Source organism: Hyla sarda, chromosome 4, assembly GCF_029499605.1.
Source record: "Hyla sarda isolate aHylSar1 chromosome 4, aHylSar1.hap1, whole genome shotgun sequence".
In the NCBI taxonomy this organism is placed as follows: domain Eukaryota; kingdom Metazoa; phylum Chordata; class Amphibia; order Anura; family Hylidae; genus Hyla; species Hyla sarda.
Window position 1 is genome coordinate 31760181 of NC_079192.1, and position 16775 is coordinate 31776955.

At 45.6% G+C, this 16775-nt stretch overlaps 2 protein-coding genes across 8 annotated transcripts in view; one reads left to right on the plus strand and one right to left on the minus strand.

Annotated features, from left to right (window-relative positions):
- The window catches only part of TSPAN16 (tetraspanin 16), a 57120-nt gene extending 53766 nt beyond the window's left edge, over positions 1-3354 (plus strand). For all 5 annotated transcript variants that reach the window (XM_056570371.1, XM_056570376.1, XM_056570375.1 and 2 more), the window contains one exon: positions 1528-3354. In XM_056570371.1, the coding sequence (XP_056426346.1) occupies positions 1528-1575 (48 nt within the window). In that variant the 3' untranslated portion in view covers positions 1576-3354. The remainder of the gene's footprint in view (positions 1-1527) is intronic.
- The window catches only part of DNASE2 (deoxyribonuclease 2, lysosomal), a 199224-nt gene extending 189571 nt beyond the window's left edge, over positions 1-9653 (minus strand). For 2 of the 3 annotated variants that reach the window (XM_056570370.1, XM_056570364.1), the window contains exon 1: positions 9559-9653. The gene's annotated coding sequence lies outside the window, so the exon portion shown is untranslated. The remainder of the gene's footprint in view (positions 1-9558) is intronic. The other variant, XM_056570367.1, reaches the window with a different exon arrangement.
- Between the last annotated feature and the right edge of the window lie 7122 nt (positions 9654-16775).

Genomic DNA, 16775 nt, shown 5'->3' on the forward strand with positions numbered 1-16775 from the left:
TTATCGGTCACCTTCTCCCTCTTGGGACTTGAATTTGGTTCTGAGTGCCCTCCAGGCTGCATCCTTTGAGCCCCTTAGAGAGGTGTCTCTGCGCCTCCTTTCTTGGAAGGTGGCGTTTCTTGTTGCTATCACCTCCATCTGGAGGGTGTCTGAATTGGCGGCTCTCTCCTGCCGTTCTCCGTTTCTGGTGGTCTACAGGACAAGGTTGTTTTCCGTCCAGATCCTTCCTTTTTGCCTAAGGTGGTTTCGGCTTTTCATCTCAATGAGGACGTTGTCCTCCCGTCTTTTTGTTCTGCTCCTTCTCATCCTAAGGAGCATTTACTACACAAACTGGATGTGGTTCGGGCTGTTAGGTTCTATCTCTCTATTACTTCTTCGTTTCGTTAGTGTGATTCCTTTTTCGTCTTCACGGAAGGTTGTCGCAAGGGATAACTTGCTTCCAAGGCCACCATTTCTCGGTGGATTCGGTCTGCCTTTTCGGAAGCCTATCGCTGTAAAGGGAAGATTCCTCCCTTCAGGGTTGTGGCTCATTCTACCCATTCTGTTGGGGCATCATGGGCTCTCCAGAACAGAGCCTCGGCCTCGCAGATTTGCAAGGCGGCTACCTGGTAGTCTTTGCACACTTTCTCGAGGTTCTACCGGGTTCATACCTTCGCATCGGCTGTTGCTGGTCTGGGTTGTAAAGTGTTGCAGGCGGCAGTGGAACGGCCGTCTGCCTGACTGCTTATCTGCCCACCCAAGGGACGGCTTTGGTACGTCCCACGGTCTGTGTCCCCCAATGGAGCCGATAGAGAAAAAGAGATTTTTTATTTACTTACCGTAAAATCTCTTTCTTGGAGGATCCATTGGGGGACACAGCTCCAACCCTTTTTTGGGGTTTTCTTCGGTTCTCTGTCCGAGGGTGTGTTCAGTTGTATTTTTTCTTCTGGTTCTCAGACAGTTTGGGTCTTCTTTGACCTGTCGGTCCTCTCCTATTGCTCTGGAACTAAAACTGATTAGCTCAGGGCCTGGAGGCGGGTATATCCTGCTGGGAGGAGCCGACTTTTTTTATTACCATAGTGTCAAACCTCCTAGAGACAGCAGCATACATCCATGCACCCACGGTCTGTGTCCCCCAATGGATCCTCCGAGAAAGAGATTTTACGGTAAGTAAATAAAAATCTCCTTTTTTGGAGAAATTGTATATAATAAATTTATGATATAATTATAATTAATTAATACTGTATATATTGAGTATGACTAAGGAGTAATCCCCCTGCAACATGTCAAGCCTGTCTTGTTTAGGAAGTGTATACCTCCCTGTTTCAAAGGGATTTGCAATAAAGTATAATTCCCCTTTGCTCCTGTTCCGACGCTTCCCAAATTTCTCACCAGACATGAGCCGCCATTTTTTATTGGCCATACAAGTTAGCTTTTTTTTTTTTTTTCCCATATAATTAATTTATTATAAAATGAGAATAATTTGTTGTCTTCTCATCATCTGTAATACTAACTATGTCTTACATACTGTATTGTGTATTTTTGCAGCTGTCGTCCATCATTATCGCCTTGATGTTATTCGTCAAGCTGGGATAGCGCCTGGTGCCCGCTGGGACATTACCTATTCACGTCGCAGTGTCCCAGTGAGTAATCGACAATGCTGACATACAGCGCCAATGTTTTTCCTCCTCGGGATCCTTTCTTGAACGGTTCATTTAATAAGCGCAAGATTTGTGCGTTCGCTTTGTTACGTTTTTTATTATTACCTTTTATCAAATATTGTATTTGCATTGTTAGGATGGAAAATAGTACTTGTATTGTGTCTCCGGAGGATGCCGATTTACACCGCATCCACTTTCAGAAATAAGGCAATTAGATGCAATAGAAAATCATTCACAAGCAGCTCTCCTTAGGGCTCAGCCCATGATTATAATTCTTCTCCTCACAGGCCCTCCATCGTGGAAAACAATATGGAGCTGACTGTATTATGTCCTCACACTGAGCCATTCTCTCCTGTTCATTTCTTCTAATGAGTCTCCCTCCAGCCTCATCCTACATTGTACCTCGCACAATAGCCGGACGCGCTAACAGTAATTATGAGGTGAACGGCAACAGCAATGGGCGAATGATTGCTGCCCGCTTATCACAGGAACAATGCCCACAACAGAGGCAATTTGGGGGAACTGATGCCAAAGAAAAATGCTAGCAGCCCGGATATTAGGGCTAGTGCAGTCTATGAAATGGTTGGTTGCTATGGGCATCGCCATTGCTTTTTTTCTAACATGTATTCCGCTATGTATCCATACATATGCAGAATATTTTGTCAAATTCTGCTTGTAGTTCCCAAATTTGAACACTAGAGTGTGCTAGAAGACTTATAGAGAGACATATTAGAGGGTTCTCATAAATCAACTACATTACTTTAAAGCAGTTTCCCAACAAGTGTGCTTCCTACTGTTGCAAAACTACAACTCCCAGCATGCCCAGACAGCCGTTGAGAGTTGTAGTTTTGCAACAACCGGAGGCACCCTGGTTGGGAAGCACTGCATTAAAGAAACAGACCTTTTTATATAAACAGTACAACATTGCAAATCTAACCAAAACAATGCCATGGCTGAAATTCGGGCATGCTGGGAGTTGTAGTTTTTCAACAGTCAGAGGCACCCTGGTTGAGAAACACTGCATTAAAGAAACAGACCTTTGTATATAAACATGGCAAATGTGACCAAAATAATGCCGTGACTGGCGCAATGTAGTCTAGAAAGATTACACATTCTGTTCATTGCTATTGCTGTTTCCAAACTGTGGACCTCCAGGTGTTGCAAAACTACAACTCCTAGATCACTGCTTTAGGGCAGTGTTTCCGAATCAGTGTGCCCCCAGCTGTTGCAAAACTACATCCCCCAGAATTCTGGGAGTTGTAGTTTTGCAACATCTGGAGGCAAACTGGTTAGGAAACACTGCCTTAGGCCATGTTCACATGGCAGAATTTCTGGGCGGACATTACACAGACGGTGGGCGCCAGCAGAACATGCCGGCGCTAGGACCGCTTGGAAATGAGCCACCTCTATAGATGGCAATGCATTTCCGAGTGAATTCCGGAGAAAGTCAAGGAAAGACAAATCGATTCTTTCTGTGGATGCCGGATTCGAAATTTTTGCAGAATTCTGCACAGAAATTCCGCTGTCTGAACATGGCCTTATCGTTGCCCACATGTCCTTTCACAGAAACTTGTATGTATGATAAACATTCCTGTAATTGAAAAAGCTCTCTGAGTGAAAATGTTTTTTTACTTACCAGCAGTGTTATTCTTTGTGGACCAATGGGTTCTATCCTTTTAATATGAATTATAAAGAGTTATGTTTTCAATATGCACTCCTTTGGTTGGTAGCTTTATGCACACAGGACAACTTGGTTTATCTTGGAGGTGGTAACTCTAAATTTGTTTTGTCAAATACCATATGGCAGCACGATGAGTGACGACTCTACTCAGGAAGAAGACTGCGTCCTACGGCTTCCTATTTCTTTACATGTTAATCCTTCCTCATACCACAAGATACATTGTAATGTACAAGAAAAACACTGTGAGTTCCCAATAACCGGCATGTCTACAGTAATGTAAATAAAGATTATATCAGCACTATGAAAGCCGGACCCCGACGCCCAGCATTAACTCCCCACAGTACTGGTAATCTGCTATAAGGGTGGGTTCACACCATGTTGTTCAACTACGTTTCCTGTATACGTTTTCATTATTAAAAACGTATGGAACCGTATTGAAAACCGTATATATAGACAAATAAGTGAAAACCGGATGCATCCGGTTGCGTACAGTTTGCTTGCAATATGGTTTTCTCCCGTACTCAAAACCGTAGTTGACCACAGTTTTGTCTCCGGTTTAAATATAGTACTGCAACCGCATACGTTTTTTTTTTAACATGGACGTCAATGGGAAACGCACACGTATAAGGTTCCATACGGGAAACCATATACGGTTTTTACTTTGCACATGCGCATTTGCATCCTGAAGTTCCCACCCAAGACCCCTCCCATCAAAAATGGACAACTTTTTCAAAAACTTATGTTTTAAAAAAATAAATTAAAAAACGGACGGAACTGTATGCACTTTTAAAAGCAGTATACAGTTTAAAAACGCATACGGTTTACTTTTTCCCATATTGTTACATCCGTTTTTTTGCCATACGGTTTTCTTTAGAAAAACTGGTTGAAAACAGTATGGCAAAAATGTGACGTGAACCCAGCCTTACACCACGTTTTTCCCATACTGTTCCATCCGTTTTTTTTGCCATACGGTTTTCTTTAGAAAAACTGATTGAATGCAGTATGGCAAAAACGTGATGTGAACCCAGCCTAAGTCAGCACAACAATATTTTTTCTCTGTCTGGATAACATCATTGACAAGGAACATCCAGTACAAACAGTAAAAGAGACATTTCCTTATGTGGTCATCTAGAGGCGGCAGGAGAACTATGGAGATTATCGTGAAGCGTAAGAAGGCAGCAGGTCTTTCTATTTCACCCGAACACAACAAAAAGAATATAAATCAATCAGGAAATAAAAATACATTGTGTTAAAGGAGTTGTCGACTTTTGACCATTACTTTATAAATAATGTAATTATTATAGGCCACAGCATTCAGCTACTGTAAATAACCTGCAGGAGAACATGTCAGCAATCACACGATCCCTTTGCAGCACCCCCTCACGGAAAATGAAGCATTACATGGTGCAAAGTGTTCTAGGAGTCCCACTTGCAGCCCTCCAGCTGTTAAAAACTTTGGCTGTCCGGCATTCTTGGAGCTGTAGTTTTGCAACAGCACCCTGGTTGGCAAACACTGGCTTATATAATGCACAGATATGCCAGGTCCTCCAGAGGCGCCCTTTGTAATTGCTTCCCATTCCAGCTAATTAGGGAAAGTCCTTAATGGAAGACCTATTCATTCCCGACAAATGGTACATAAAAATGTAATTTTTAATTCTTTGTAATTCTGCCCAGTTTCCACATTCTCAAAGTGGTGGCACTGCATGTCCACAGTGACCAAGGTACTGCCCTTTCTGAATCATAATAATTAGAGATGAGCGAATTTACAGTGATTGGACACGTCACGAACGTCTCGGCTCGGCGGTTGCTGACTTTAGCCTGCATAAATTAGGTCAGCTTTCAGGTGCTCCGGTGGGCTGGAAAAGGTGGATACAGTCCTCGGAGAGTCTCCAGCCCACCGGAGCACCTGAAAGCTGAGCTAATTTATGCAGGCTAAAGTAATCATCTGCCGAGCCGAGAAGTTTGTGACAAATCGAATCACTGTAAATTCGCTCATCTCTAATAATAGTATCTCTGACTGTTGCCAGTGCTATTCTTACTCAAGGGTTGCTGGGTGAGAAGTTGTTTAGAGGGCGCATAGCAGTATGGACCTGTAGATCACATACAAAAATGTATAAATTTTTCCTTTAATTTGGGGCAATTGGCATTAGCCTCATAAGATTTTTTTTGCCTTCCTCTGGGTGAATACAGTAGGGTAGGGTCATGTTGGTGACACCTTTGTAGACCTACAAAGTTTGGTGACACATCTCTCGCCATACCGCCAATTGCACTATAACGTTGCGCGTCTTACAACGCACAATGGGATACCAGTATTCTCTATCAGCATTACAAATGTGGCTGCTACCGCCCTGTGCCATTCATCCTCCCCATTATTACCCCCTGTGCCATTTGATATCCCCCTTAATCCCCTGTGCCATTTCATCCCCCCCTTCATCACCCCTGTGCCATGTCATCCCCCTTCCCCCATGCCTCTTTATTCCTCCCCCTTTATCATCCCCTGTGCCACATGATTCCCCTCTTTGATCCTCCTCTGTGTCATTTGATCCCTCACCTCTTGACCACCCTCTGTGCCACATCATTCCCCCTCCCCCCTTTATCCTCCCCTGTGCCATTTCATCCACCTTTCTAAATCCCCCAATCTCTTAGTGTGCCCCGGCAGGCCAGGATGTAGCCCGAAGTCTCAGTGGGTCTGATGAGTGACGTCCTTCTTCGCGGCTCCTCTGTGCAATGTCGAGGGCATCACTCGTCAGTCCCGGCAGCCACCACAGCTCACTGATTTCAAGATTAACAATGTGGTAGCAGGGTATGTGGTGCAGGGCAGATGTTGTTACCCTAGGGGCAGATGGCATTAACCCCTTGTATTCATACGCAAGGGCGTGGTTTAGCCTATAACCACCCGAAGGTATACCACTGGATCCTGGGCTAGGCACGGGGCAATAAAGACTCCAACGCCAAGTTACAGACAACGGTAACTTTACTGAGGGTAGACAGTTGGCAAAGTCTATACAGTTCAGCCAGGGCCCAAGGAGGTGACCAGTGACACAGAGACCTTAACCCCTTAAGGACCCGGGGTTTTTCCATCTTTGCACTTTCGTTTTTTCCTCCTTACCTTTAAAAAATCATAACTCTTTCCATTTTGCACCACCAATTCTACTTTGTAATGACATCAGTCATTGCAACCAGACTTGCGGACAATGGGTTAATACTTATAGTTACCGGCACCGGAGACTTAATACTGGTAATCATTGGCGTTTGCAGAGTCTTTGGTGCAGTGGGTGCTTGATAGAAGACAGCAGAGCCAGACGCAGCCGCCGGAACCTCCAATATGGCTGCGCCCAGGGAACTTCCTTGTTCCTCTCTCTGCAGCGCCCCGGTCAGACCCGCTGACTGGGAGCGCTACACTGACACTGCCAGCGGGGATGCGATTCGCATAGCAGGACGCGCCCGCTCGCGAATCGCATCCCAAGTCTCTCACCTGTCCCGGTCCCGGCTGTCTCGTCCTGGCGCGCGCGCGCCAGCTCTCTAAGATTTAAAGGGCCAGAGCACCAATGATTGGTGCCTGGCCCAATCTGTCTAATTAGCCTCCACCTGCTCCCTGTCTATTTAACCTCACTTCCCCTTCACTTCCTTGCCAGATCTTGTTGCCTTTGTGCCAGAGGTTACAGTGTTTGCCTTACCAGTGTACCTGACCTCTTGCTATTGCTATTGACTACGAACCTTGCCGCCTGCCCCGACCTTCTGCTACGTCTGACCTTGCCTCTGCCTAGTCCTTCTGTCCGACGCCTTCTCAGCAGTCAGCGAGGTTGAGCCATTGCCGGTGGATACCACCTGGTTGCTACCGCCGCAGCAAGACCATCCCTCTTTGCGGCGGGCTATGGTGAATACCAGTAGCAACCCTAGAACCGGTCCACCGACGCAGTCCACGCCAATCCCTCGCTGACACAGAGGATCCACATCCAGCCTGCCGAATCCTAACATTTCTGCTTTGGTCCGGTCGGCAAAGTCTTCCCCTGTGCAACACAGTGCGGCGCTTTGATTCCTCCTTACTGTGCTTGAGAGGCGTCACCGCTGGGGACTTATGGGGCGGAGCTGCGACCGCTCGCGCGCACAGGAAGCGCTGGACCCAATTAACCCTTTCAGGTACCGACTCTCTATAATTCACAATGGCAAATAACAGTCTTTTCTTCACCACCCCTCTGTTTCACAAGCACCACGAGTAAAACACTTTTCACTTGCAAAGTCCCATATACTTATTGGCGCAAACTTTATTCGCATCGGCATGCGATTCTTGCAGACAATACTGGACACAGTTCAGACTAGGGGGAGGACTTGTGGCATAAGGCACACACCTGTATCCTGTTCGTGATGCCAAAAGTTGTGGTAGCGGGGTGTGTGGTGCAGGGCAGATGTTGTTACCCTAGGGGCAGATGGCATTTACCCCTTGTGTTCGTGACGCAAGGGCGTGGTTTAGCCTATAACCACCCGAAGGTGTACCACTGGATCATGGGCTAGGTACGGGGGCAATAAAGACTCTGACGCCAAGTTATGGACAATGGTAGCTTTACTGAGGGTAGACAGTTGGTAAAGTCTATACAGTTCAGCCAGGGCCCAAGGAAGTGACCAGTGACGCAGAGACCTTAAGGACTTGCTGGTACTTGTAGGACTGGATAATTGAATGCAGACCACACTGACTTGACAGATGACAGGGACTTACTTGACTCATAAAGCTGTGACTTTATCTTACTTGACTTGATGGTGGCTGCAGAACTGGACTTTGAGGTCTTCAATACCCTGGACACACACACTAGGCGACTGCACTGGACCTCAGCTTAGCAGAAGAGCAGAGCTCAATAAAAAGCGAAGCTCCACCCAGAACTTATATGGAGGAAACTAGCAGGGAGCCCATAGGTCACTCTTGGGATCACCTGGTAACTGGTACCTCCTGGGTAACAGTCACCTGACATATCACATGGTATAACTCTTAAAGCAACATTACATTTTATAACACTTTACATGGTAAAATATATTTACAATGGGGAAACAAGTGCAGGAGGCCTTGGGGACACTGAAGGAGGCTGCCTGACAGGACAGCAGGAGCACGGGGTAACACCTCCCGTACTGGGCCACCTCAACAAGATTAATAACTGTGACCAGCAGCAGCTGCTCCAAGATGGTCCTGGACACACCTGGGGACTGACAGTTTGGAAAGCTCTGCAGTAGGGTTATATATAGGGTGGACTTACTGGGCATCTCAACATTGTAACTATGTATCACGTGACTTTACAGGTTTGTATTGAAAACCTTCGAAATTGACGACAATGGTGACAGGGTGACATTTGAAGGGGATAATATGGATGACCTTTCCTAGAAGTGGTAGCCGTGCTTGTGCAAGTGTAGCGGGGCCTCATAATTTTGGGGCCATACAGTTTGCGGCGGCTATACCTGGTACTGCACCTTGCTACAACTTCGCTCCATTCAAGTGAATAGGATTTAGCTAAAAGAAGCACATCTGTTATAAGGTGTACAGGGCTGTATATGGTAATGGAGAGTCTACAGTCCTTTAAACCAACTGATCGCTAGGGATGCTGGGAATTGTTAAGGATAGACCAGTGGTCTCCTCAAACGGAGGAAGTCCAAATGTTGCAAAACCAAAACCCCCGGCTGGGAGTTGTAGTTTTGCAATATCTGGAGGTCCAAAGTTTGGAGACCATCGGGGTGTGCCATCAATTCTAAAGTCCTGAAAAACCTGCTTCATTCATGTACATCCTAGAGCAGGGTTTCCCAACCAGGGTGCCTCCAGACATTGCAAAACTACAACTCCCAGCATGCCTGGACAGCCTTTGGCTGTCCAGGCATGCTGGAGGTTGTAGTTTTGCAACGTACCTTGTCATACCTTGTCCTCAGACTTTGCAGTGTTTTTTTCTAATATTAAACATTTTCAAGAAATCTTTCCCAGAATCGATAACAACAAACCCTATGCATCCACCTCATGTCACACATGTATATTATCATACATCTCAGCACAAAGGACTGAGGTGGCACTAAGCAGGAAGCATGTGTCTTTCTTCATAGTCTTATGGTTTCTGAGTTTTTTTTTTTACTTTATATTTTCCCCACATTTGTGCGGTCAGTCTGTCAAGGAACGGCTGGCAGTAAATGTGTCAGCATTGTGTTAGTTAAGTGGGTTTACACTCTTATGTACAAGAACACGCTGTAATATATCTGCTGCCTATTTACCTTCTTGCGCCTCGACGAAGTCGAACAAAAGGGATCCTCGGACTTCCTGGAACAGTCACAGGAAAGCTATGTCATGTACAATGGGCGTGAGACTGCCTCCTGCTCTCACATACTCAACACTTTACGCTCCATCTACAAGAGGATCCCTCACAGGATGCACCAAAGTAGTGCGCAAGGGTAGAAAACAACAAAACTGAGCCTCAGGGGGCACGTGTACATATAACGCATGGGTCTTTCTATTCTGGGAAATAGAACAGGGGGTAATCTAGCTTGCTTTATGTTTGTCTACTACTATAGCGTAACGTCAGGCTTATGAGCCCCAATGCAAAATACTGGTGGCCTCTCATGTGGTACTGGAGCTAGGGTGTGAATGTTGCCTCTGCACCCCCTATAGCTATACCCCTATTAGAAAGCTCTGTTTCTCATCATTGCTGGTGAGAAGACACTTCTAAAATTTTAGGGAAGGGACAAGTGACTGTCCCCTCTGCTGTCTTGTAGTAAATGATCCAGCAATCATTCATGAGAGTGTATGTAGATTCTCAGCTCACCTCCTGTGTCCTTTAGCGCTCGGACTGGCGCGGACTCCGCCAATGAACTTGTAGAAAATAAAGGAAAAGTGTCCAACTTTTTTCCAAACTGAGCTTTATTGCATGATTCACCTCAGTGCACAGACAGGCCCTCATTTACTATTCTAAACCCGACTTGTTTTGTCGGGTTTCTTTGGCACATCTTTGTCTGCGACATGTCGCAGACATTGTGCGCCAGTCTGCGACACGATGCAACATTTTTTCCCGGCGGACCCGATGTGGATTCTCCCAAACCCAAAAAAGGGGCGTAACCCGACATTTCTGAGCTTTTCCACGTATTTATAAAGGTTTCCAACCCAAATTTGTTGAATTGTTGTGGATTTTTTCCCGACAATTCGGAGGAGTTGGAAACCAAAACCAACAAAACCCACGTGCGACAAACAGGATGCGACATAATAATAAATACCAGGGGAAAAAAGCAGTCGGGTAAGAAAGCAAGATAGACTTACAACCCGATTTTCTAAGTAAATGAGGGCCACAGTGTAGACATTTAGAGACGTGTTTCGGACTCCCCCAGCGATCAGCTTCTTATTCCCTATCCTGTACATAGGAGATAAGTTTATGTTCGTTGGAGTTTTCCTTTAACCTCATTAGTGCCATGATCAAAACTGACCACAGCATCTATAGGATTGACAGGGGGAGGGGGCTCCCCATGTCTCCCATCTGCAAGACATAATAGATATTGCCACATTCATAACGAATTATACTATAAAACGATAATGAGAAAAAAAGCGCAAGAATTGCTAATTTTGTTAAAAAAAATTTGAATAAAAACGATCAAGAGGTATTGCAAAAATGGTACCAATAAAATATACAACTTGTCCCGCACAATGCAATTGGATGAAAAATTTAAAAGTTATTGCTGTCGGATCATTGAGGGGTTAAACAAGTGTCGATCTCCAAGATGGGCTAAACCACCTCATGGAGAGGGCTGCATGAATGATCGCTTTATTGTTTGTGCGGACCTTTTCTTCCATACTTTTGTCCGCTGCACATCTACTATTAAACTGGGTTCAAACACATATGGGGGTACCGGATGACCCTATAGATCTCTATAGGTGTTGTATTACGACACAGAAGCTCGTACTGAGCTGTTATACAATGCTGGTAATAAGTTATTACAATAATTACAATACTGTATCTATTACTGAAGAGTGTACTGTTTGGGATTTCTCAATGACCAATAATCCAGGTAAAAAGGATCTCCTTGATCTCTGGTTCCGTGTCCTTCACTTTAGTTACTAAGACTTGTAACCACTTAATTGAATGTACAATTAGCTGAAGAGATAAGTACGTTTAAAATGACCTCACCTGGGGCAAATCCTGGTGCATCTTCCGCTCTTATTGCAGCCTAGGCTGAATTATAAATGTTAATGTGGTGGCCCAGTACAGGAGGTGTTACCCCGTACCCTACTGCCTCCTGCCGTGCCCCTGCCTCACCCCTCACCCCCCCCCCCCCCCCCGCATCTGTTTATTGTAATTGTACAGTGTATAATCCATATGTTATATATGTAAGAGTGTTATATCTTTAAGACTGCTTACCATGTGAGTTGTCATGTGATTGTTACCCAGGAGGTATCGGTGACCAGGTGACCTAGAGGTGACCAATGGTACCCCACCAGAGCCTCCCCCATATAAGCCCTGGGTGGAGCCTCTGCTCATTCTCTTGGAGCTTAGAGCTCTTGTTTCTGAGGTCCAGTTCAGTCGAGTCTAGGAGTGCTTCTGGAGTCATAGGAGGCCTCAAGTCCAGTCTGCAGCCACAAGCTACATGTAAGCCACAGTCACTGCATTGTCAGTCACAAGTCAGTCAAGTCAAAGTCATCTGTCAAGTCAGCATGGCCTGCACTAAATTGTCCCGTTTTACTTCAAGACCCAGCAAGCCCTTAACCCCTTAAGGACTCAGCCCATTTTGGCCTTAAGGACTCAGACAATTTAATTTTTACGTTTTCATTTTTTCCTCCTCGCCTTCTAAAAATCATAACTCTTTTATATTTTCATCCACAGACTAGTATGAGGGCTTATTTTTTGCGTGACCAGTTGTCCTTTGTAATGACATCACTCATTATATCATAAAATGTATGGCGCAACCAAAAAACACTATTTTTGTGGGGAAATTAAAACGAAAAACGCAATTTTGCTAATTTTGGAAGGTTTTGTTTTCACGCCGTACAATTTCTGGTAAAAATGACATGTGTTCTTTATTCTGAGGGTCAATACGATTAAAATGATACCCATTATTATATACTTTTATATTATTGTTGTGCTTAAAAAAAATCACAAACTTTTTAACCAAATTAGTACGTTTATAATCCCTTTATTTTGATGACCTATAACTTTTTTATTTTTCAGTATAAGCGGCGGTATGGGGGCTCATTTTATGCGCCATGATCTGTACTTTTTTTTGATACCACATTTGTATATAAAAAACTTTTAATACATTTTTTATAATTTTTTTTTAATAAAATGTATTAAAAAAGTAGGAATTTTTGACTTTTTTAAAAAATTTTCGTTCACGCCGTTCACCGTACGGGATCATTAACATTTTATTTTAATAGTTCGGACATTTACGCACGCGGCGATACCAAATATGTCTATAAAAAAAGTTTTTTACGCTTTTTGGGGGTAAAATAGGAAAAAACGGACGTTTTACTTTTTTATTGGGGGAGGGGATTTTTCACTTTTTTTTTACTTTTACTTTTACATTTTTTTTTACACTTGAATAGTCCCCATAGGGGACTATTCATAGCAATACCATGATTGCTAATACTGATCTGTTCTATGTATAGGACATAGAACAGATCAGTATTATCGGTCATCTCCTGCTCTGGTCTGCTCGATCACAGACCAGAGCAGGAGACGCCGGGAGCCGCACGGAGGAAGGTGAGGGGACCTCCGTGCGGCGTTATGAATGATCGGATCCCCGCAGCAGCGCTGCGGGCGATCCGATCGTTCATTTTAATCGCGAACTGCCGCAGATGCCGGGATCTGTATTGATCCCGGCACCTGAGGGGTTAATGGCGGACGCGGGCGTCGGCCATTGCCGGCGGGTCCCTGGCTGCGATTAGCAGCCGGGATCAGCCGCGCATGACACGGGCATCGCTCCGATGCCCGCGGTTATGCTTAGGACGTAAATGTACGTCCTGGTGCGTTAAGTACCACCTCACCAGGACGTACATTTACGTCCTGCGTCCTTAAGGGGTTAAAGGGGTACTCGGGTGAAAACCTTTTTTCTTTTAAATCAACTGGTGGCAGAAAGTTAAACATATTTGTAAATTACTTCTATTAAAAAATCTTAATCCTTCCAGTACTTATTAGCTGCTGAATGCTACAGAGGAAACTCCTTTCTTTTTGGAACACTGATGACATCACAAACACAGTGCTCTCTGCTGACATCTCTGTCCATTTTAGCAACCATGCATAGCAGATGTATGCTAAGGGCAGCATGGTGGCTCAGTGGTTAGCACTGCTGCCTTGCAGTGCTGGGGACTTGGGTTAAAATCCCACTAAGGGCAACAATAAATAAAGTGTTATTATTATAATAACGTCAGCAGAGAGAACTGTGGTCGTGATGTCATCAGAGAGCATTCCAAAAAGAAAAGAATTTCCTCTGTAGTATTCAGCAGCTAATATGTACAGGAAGGATTAAGATTTTTTAATAGACGTAATTTACAAATATGTTTAACTTTCTGCCACCAGTTGATTTAAAAGAAAAAAGTTTTTCACCGAAGTACCCCTTTAAGGTCTCTGAAGTCACTGTTCACCTCCGTGGATCTGGCTGAACTGTATAGACTTTTCCACCTGTATAACCTCAGTAAAGCTACCACTGTCCGTAACTTGGCATCAGAGTCATTATTTCCCCGTGCCTAGCCCAGGATCCAGCGGTATACCATCGGGTGGTATTGAGGATAAACCACGCCCTGGCATCAGGAATACAAGGGGTTAATGCCATCTGCCCCTAGGGTAATTTCATCTGCCCTGCATCACACCCCATACCACAACTTTTGCCGTCTTACGAACAGGATAAGCGCGCAAAATGGATCCTGCCAAAGCCAGCGTCCCGCCCCTGGGCATGGAAGCCAAGTCGCAGTTCCTAATCCTAAGTGGAACTTGAAAGGTCCCCCTTTTGTTGCCGGGGGAACGGAAGAAGAGGACGCTCCGCTGAGTCACTTCCGGTCCCAGGCCCTGCTGATGACGAAGTTCCGTACGGCAGCCATTTTGTTGGAGACCGGTATAAGAAGCAGAGCGGAGCTTTTCAGTCTTGCAGAAGTTCCTGGTAAGAGCAAGAAGATGGCGGATGCGCATCAGAGCACGAGAGCTGAGAGTCCCAAGATGTGCCAGAGGCCCTGCAAGTTGCCGCGGTCATGGTGCAGATGTTCCAGGAGTTAGCGGATCGTCTGCAGCGGTTCTCTATCGGGGCTGAAGACGCCCACCTGAAACTTTCTTTGCCTGAGGGCGATGGGGATTTGCCTGCAACTCCAGCGGATTGCAGGCTGTCTCCCCATCACTGGACCTGGGGATCCTGGGCGGAGATCCACACGGAGGAGTCCGAAGTGAGTACCACGACCGAGACCGCGTTCTCTACCCCTCCATCTACCCACAGTCCAGAGCCAGCATCCCAGGTCCCCACCAATCCCTAAGTGGCTATTTGGGGAGGAGCCAGCACTAGTCCAGTTCATGAGGGACCATCTCCTACCCCTGCCAGGGAAGTCCCACCCTCCCGTCCCAACAGCTCATTCCGAAAAGGCCAAATATGAGGCCGAAGTGGCTGCCATAATGGAAGAGTTAAGGGCGCAGAGGAGAAGGGAGTATGGCCCTAAAATATGCCCTATGAAGTACGTCAAGTCCAGCAACAGGACACCAAGATCCTTGAGGCCATATATATCAGGAGGCTAGCACAACCCCCAAGAGGGGGAGCCACCCCTAGAACGACGAAGAGCTACAGTCGTCAAGTTTGACAGAGTGAGGGGGTTTGGCACATTAATGGACTGTCACCATGGTGGTACTATTCTGGTCAACAGGAGAGCGGTGAAGAGAGACTACCTTCCTCCACCTCTACACTCCCTAGAGATCGGGGAGATTGTAGAATATGTGGTGGCCCAGTATGGGATGGTGTTTCCCCGTACCTCTCCTGCCATGTCAAGCAGTGTCCCTTCATATCTCCATGACCCCCTCCAGTGTTACCCACAGTGTACATATGTTATATGTTAAAAGTGTAATGTTTCTTTAATTGCTATGACCATGTGATTGTTACCCAGGAGGTACTAATGACAAATCTCTCTCTTAGCTCATTGCTATTCCTGCTGAGATCCAGTGCAGTTGTCTCATTGTTTGTGTCCGGAGCATTGGAGGCCTCAAGCCTAAAGTCTGCAGCCACAAGTCAGTTCAAGTAAGCTAGAGTCATCGTCTTGTCAGTCATCAGTCAAGTCAATTGTCTAGTCACCGTGGCCTCCACTAAAGTGTCTCTACCTACTGCAAGTATCAGCAAGCCTGCGAGGTCCCCCTATGTCACTGGTCACCTCCTTGGGATTCTGGCTGTGCTATATAGACTGTGTCATCTGTCTAACCTCAGTAAAGCTACCATTGTCCGTAACTTGGTGTCGGAGTATTTAGTGCCCCGTGCCTAGCCCAGGACCAGCGGTATTACCTCTGGGTTGTTAAGGCTAAACTACGCCCTGGCGTCATGACAAGAAGGGGTTAATAACATCTACCCTGCATTGCATCCTGACCACAAATACACCCCTGTACAGAGCCTTCGAGGGGAATGGGCAGCAGCCGTCACCAGACCCAAGAATCCCACACAAATCCCCTTTGCCTACTTCCCCTCTGAAGATTGGGACTTAGATCCATTTGGTATCCTGCCACCAAGTATCAAGGGGAAAGTTGTCCAAGAAGAATGGTATCCTGAGTCACCTGTTATGAACCCCAAGTATCTGCATCAAACCTGCTATTGCTGCGGAGGTTTGGCCTACCCAGCGGGCACCAACCAAAGTGCCTCGGCCTACTCCTGCTGAGGAGGAGGTTTGGCCGGCCCGACAGGCACCTACACCAAATCCCCAGTGGCGCAAGCTGCTGCTGTTCAAGTGGTGGTCACGAGAGCCCGACCATCACTGAATCCAGTTTGTCCCATGTTTCGTGGGATACCCATGTCAGCTCTATGGAGGGGGCACAGTCTCGTGGTCCTAGGTACATGTCCCAGCCTAGAAAGCAAGGTGACCATTGAGGTTGGGATGGAAAGTTGCCCGGCCACAGTGCTTGAATCTTGCAAGATGTTTGCTACTGTTTGAGACTAACTGTGTTTTATGCGGAAGCATTGTTTTTGTTACAGGTTATTCAACGTTCAAGAAGAAGTGCCTGGCGAACTTTCGAAGTTCCTGGCGTCAAGAAGTTTATTTGTAACCATATGCGTAAGTGTATGTGCCTGGCTTTTAGCCATGACCCTTTATTGAGAACTAAAAATGTACCAGAACTGTAGAGCGGTACTCTCAATTTATATATTCAGAGTAATATATTTTGTCTATATTTTTGCACAGGTGAATTTACACGTTAGTGTACTATATTGATTATGGAGTGTTGTAATAAAATGTATATAACATTTATATACGGAATTGTCTAAGATGTCTCTTTGTGTCT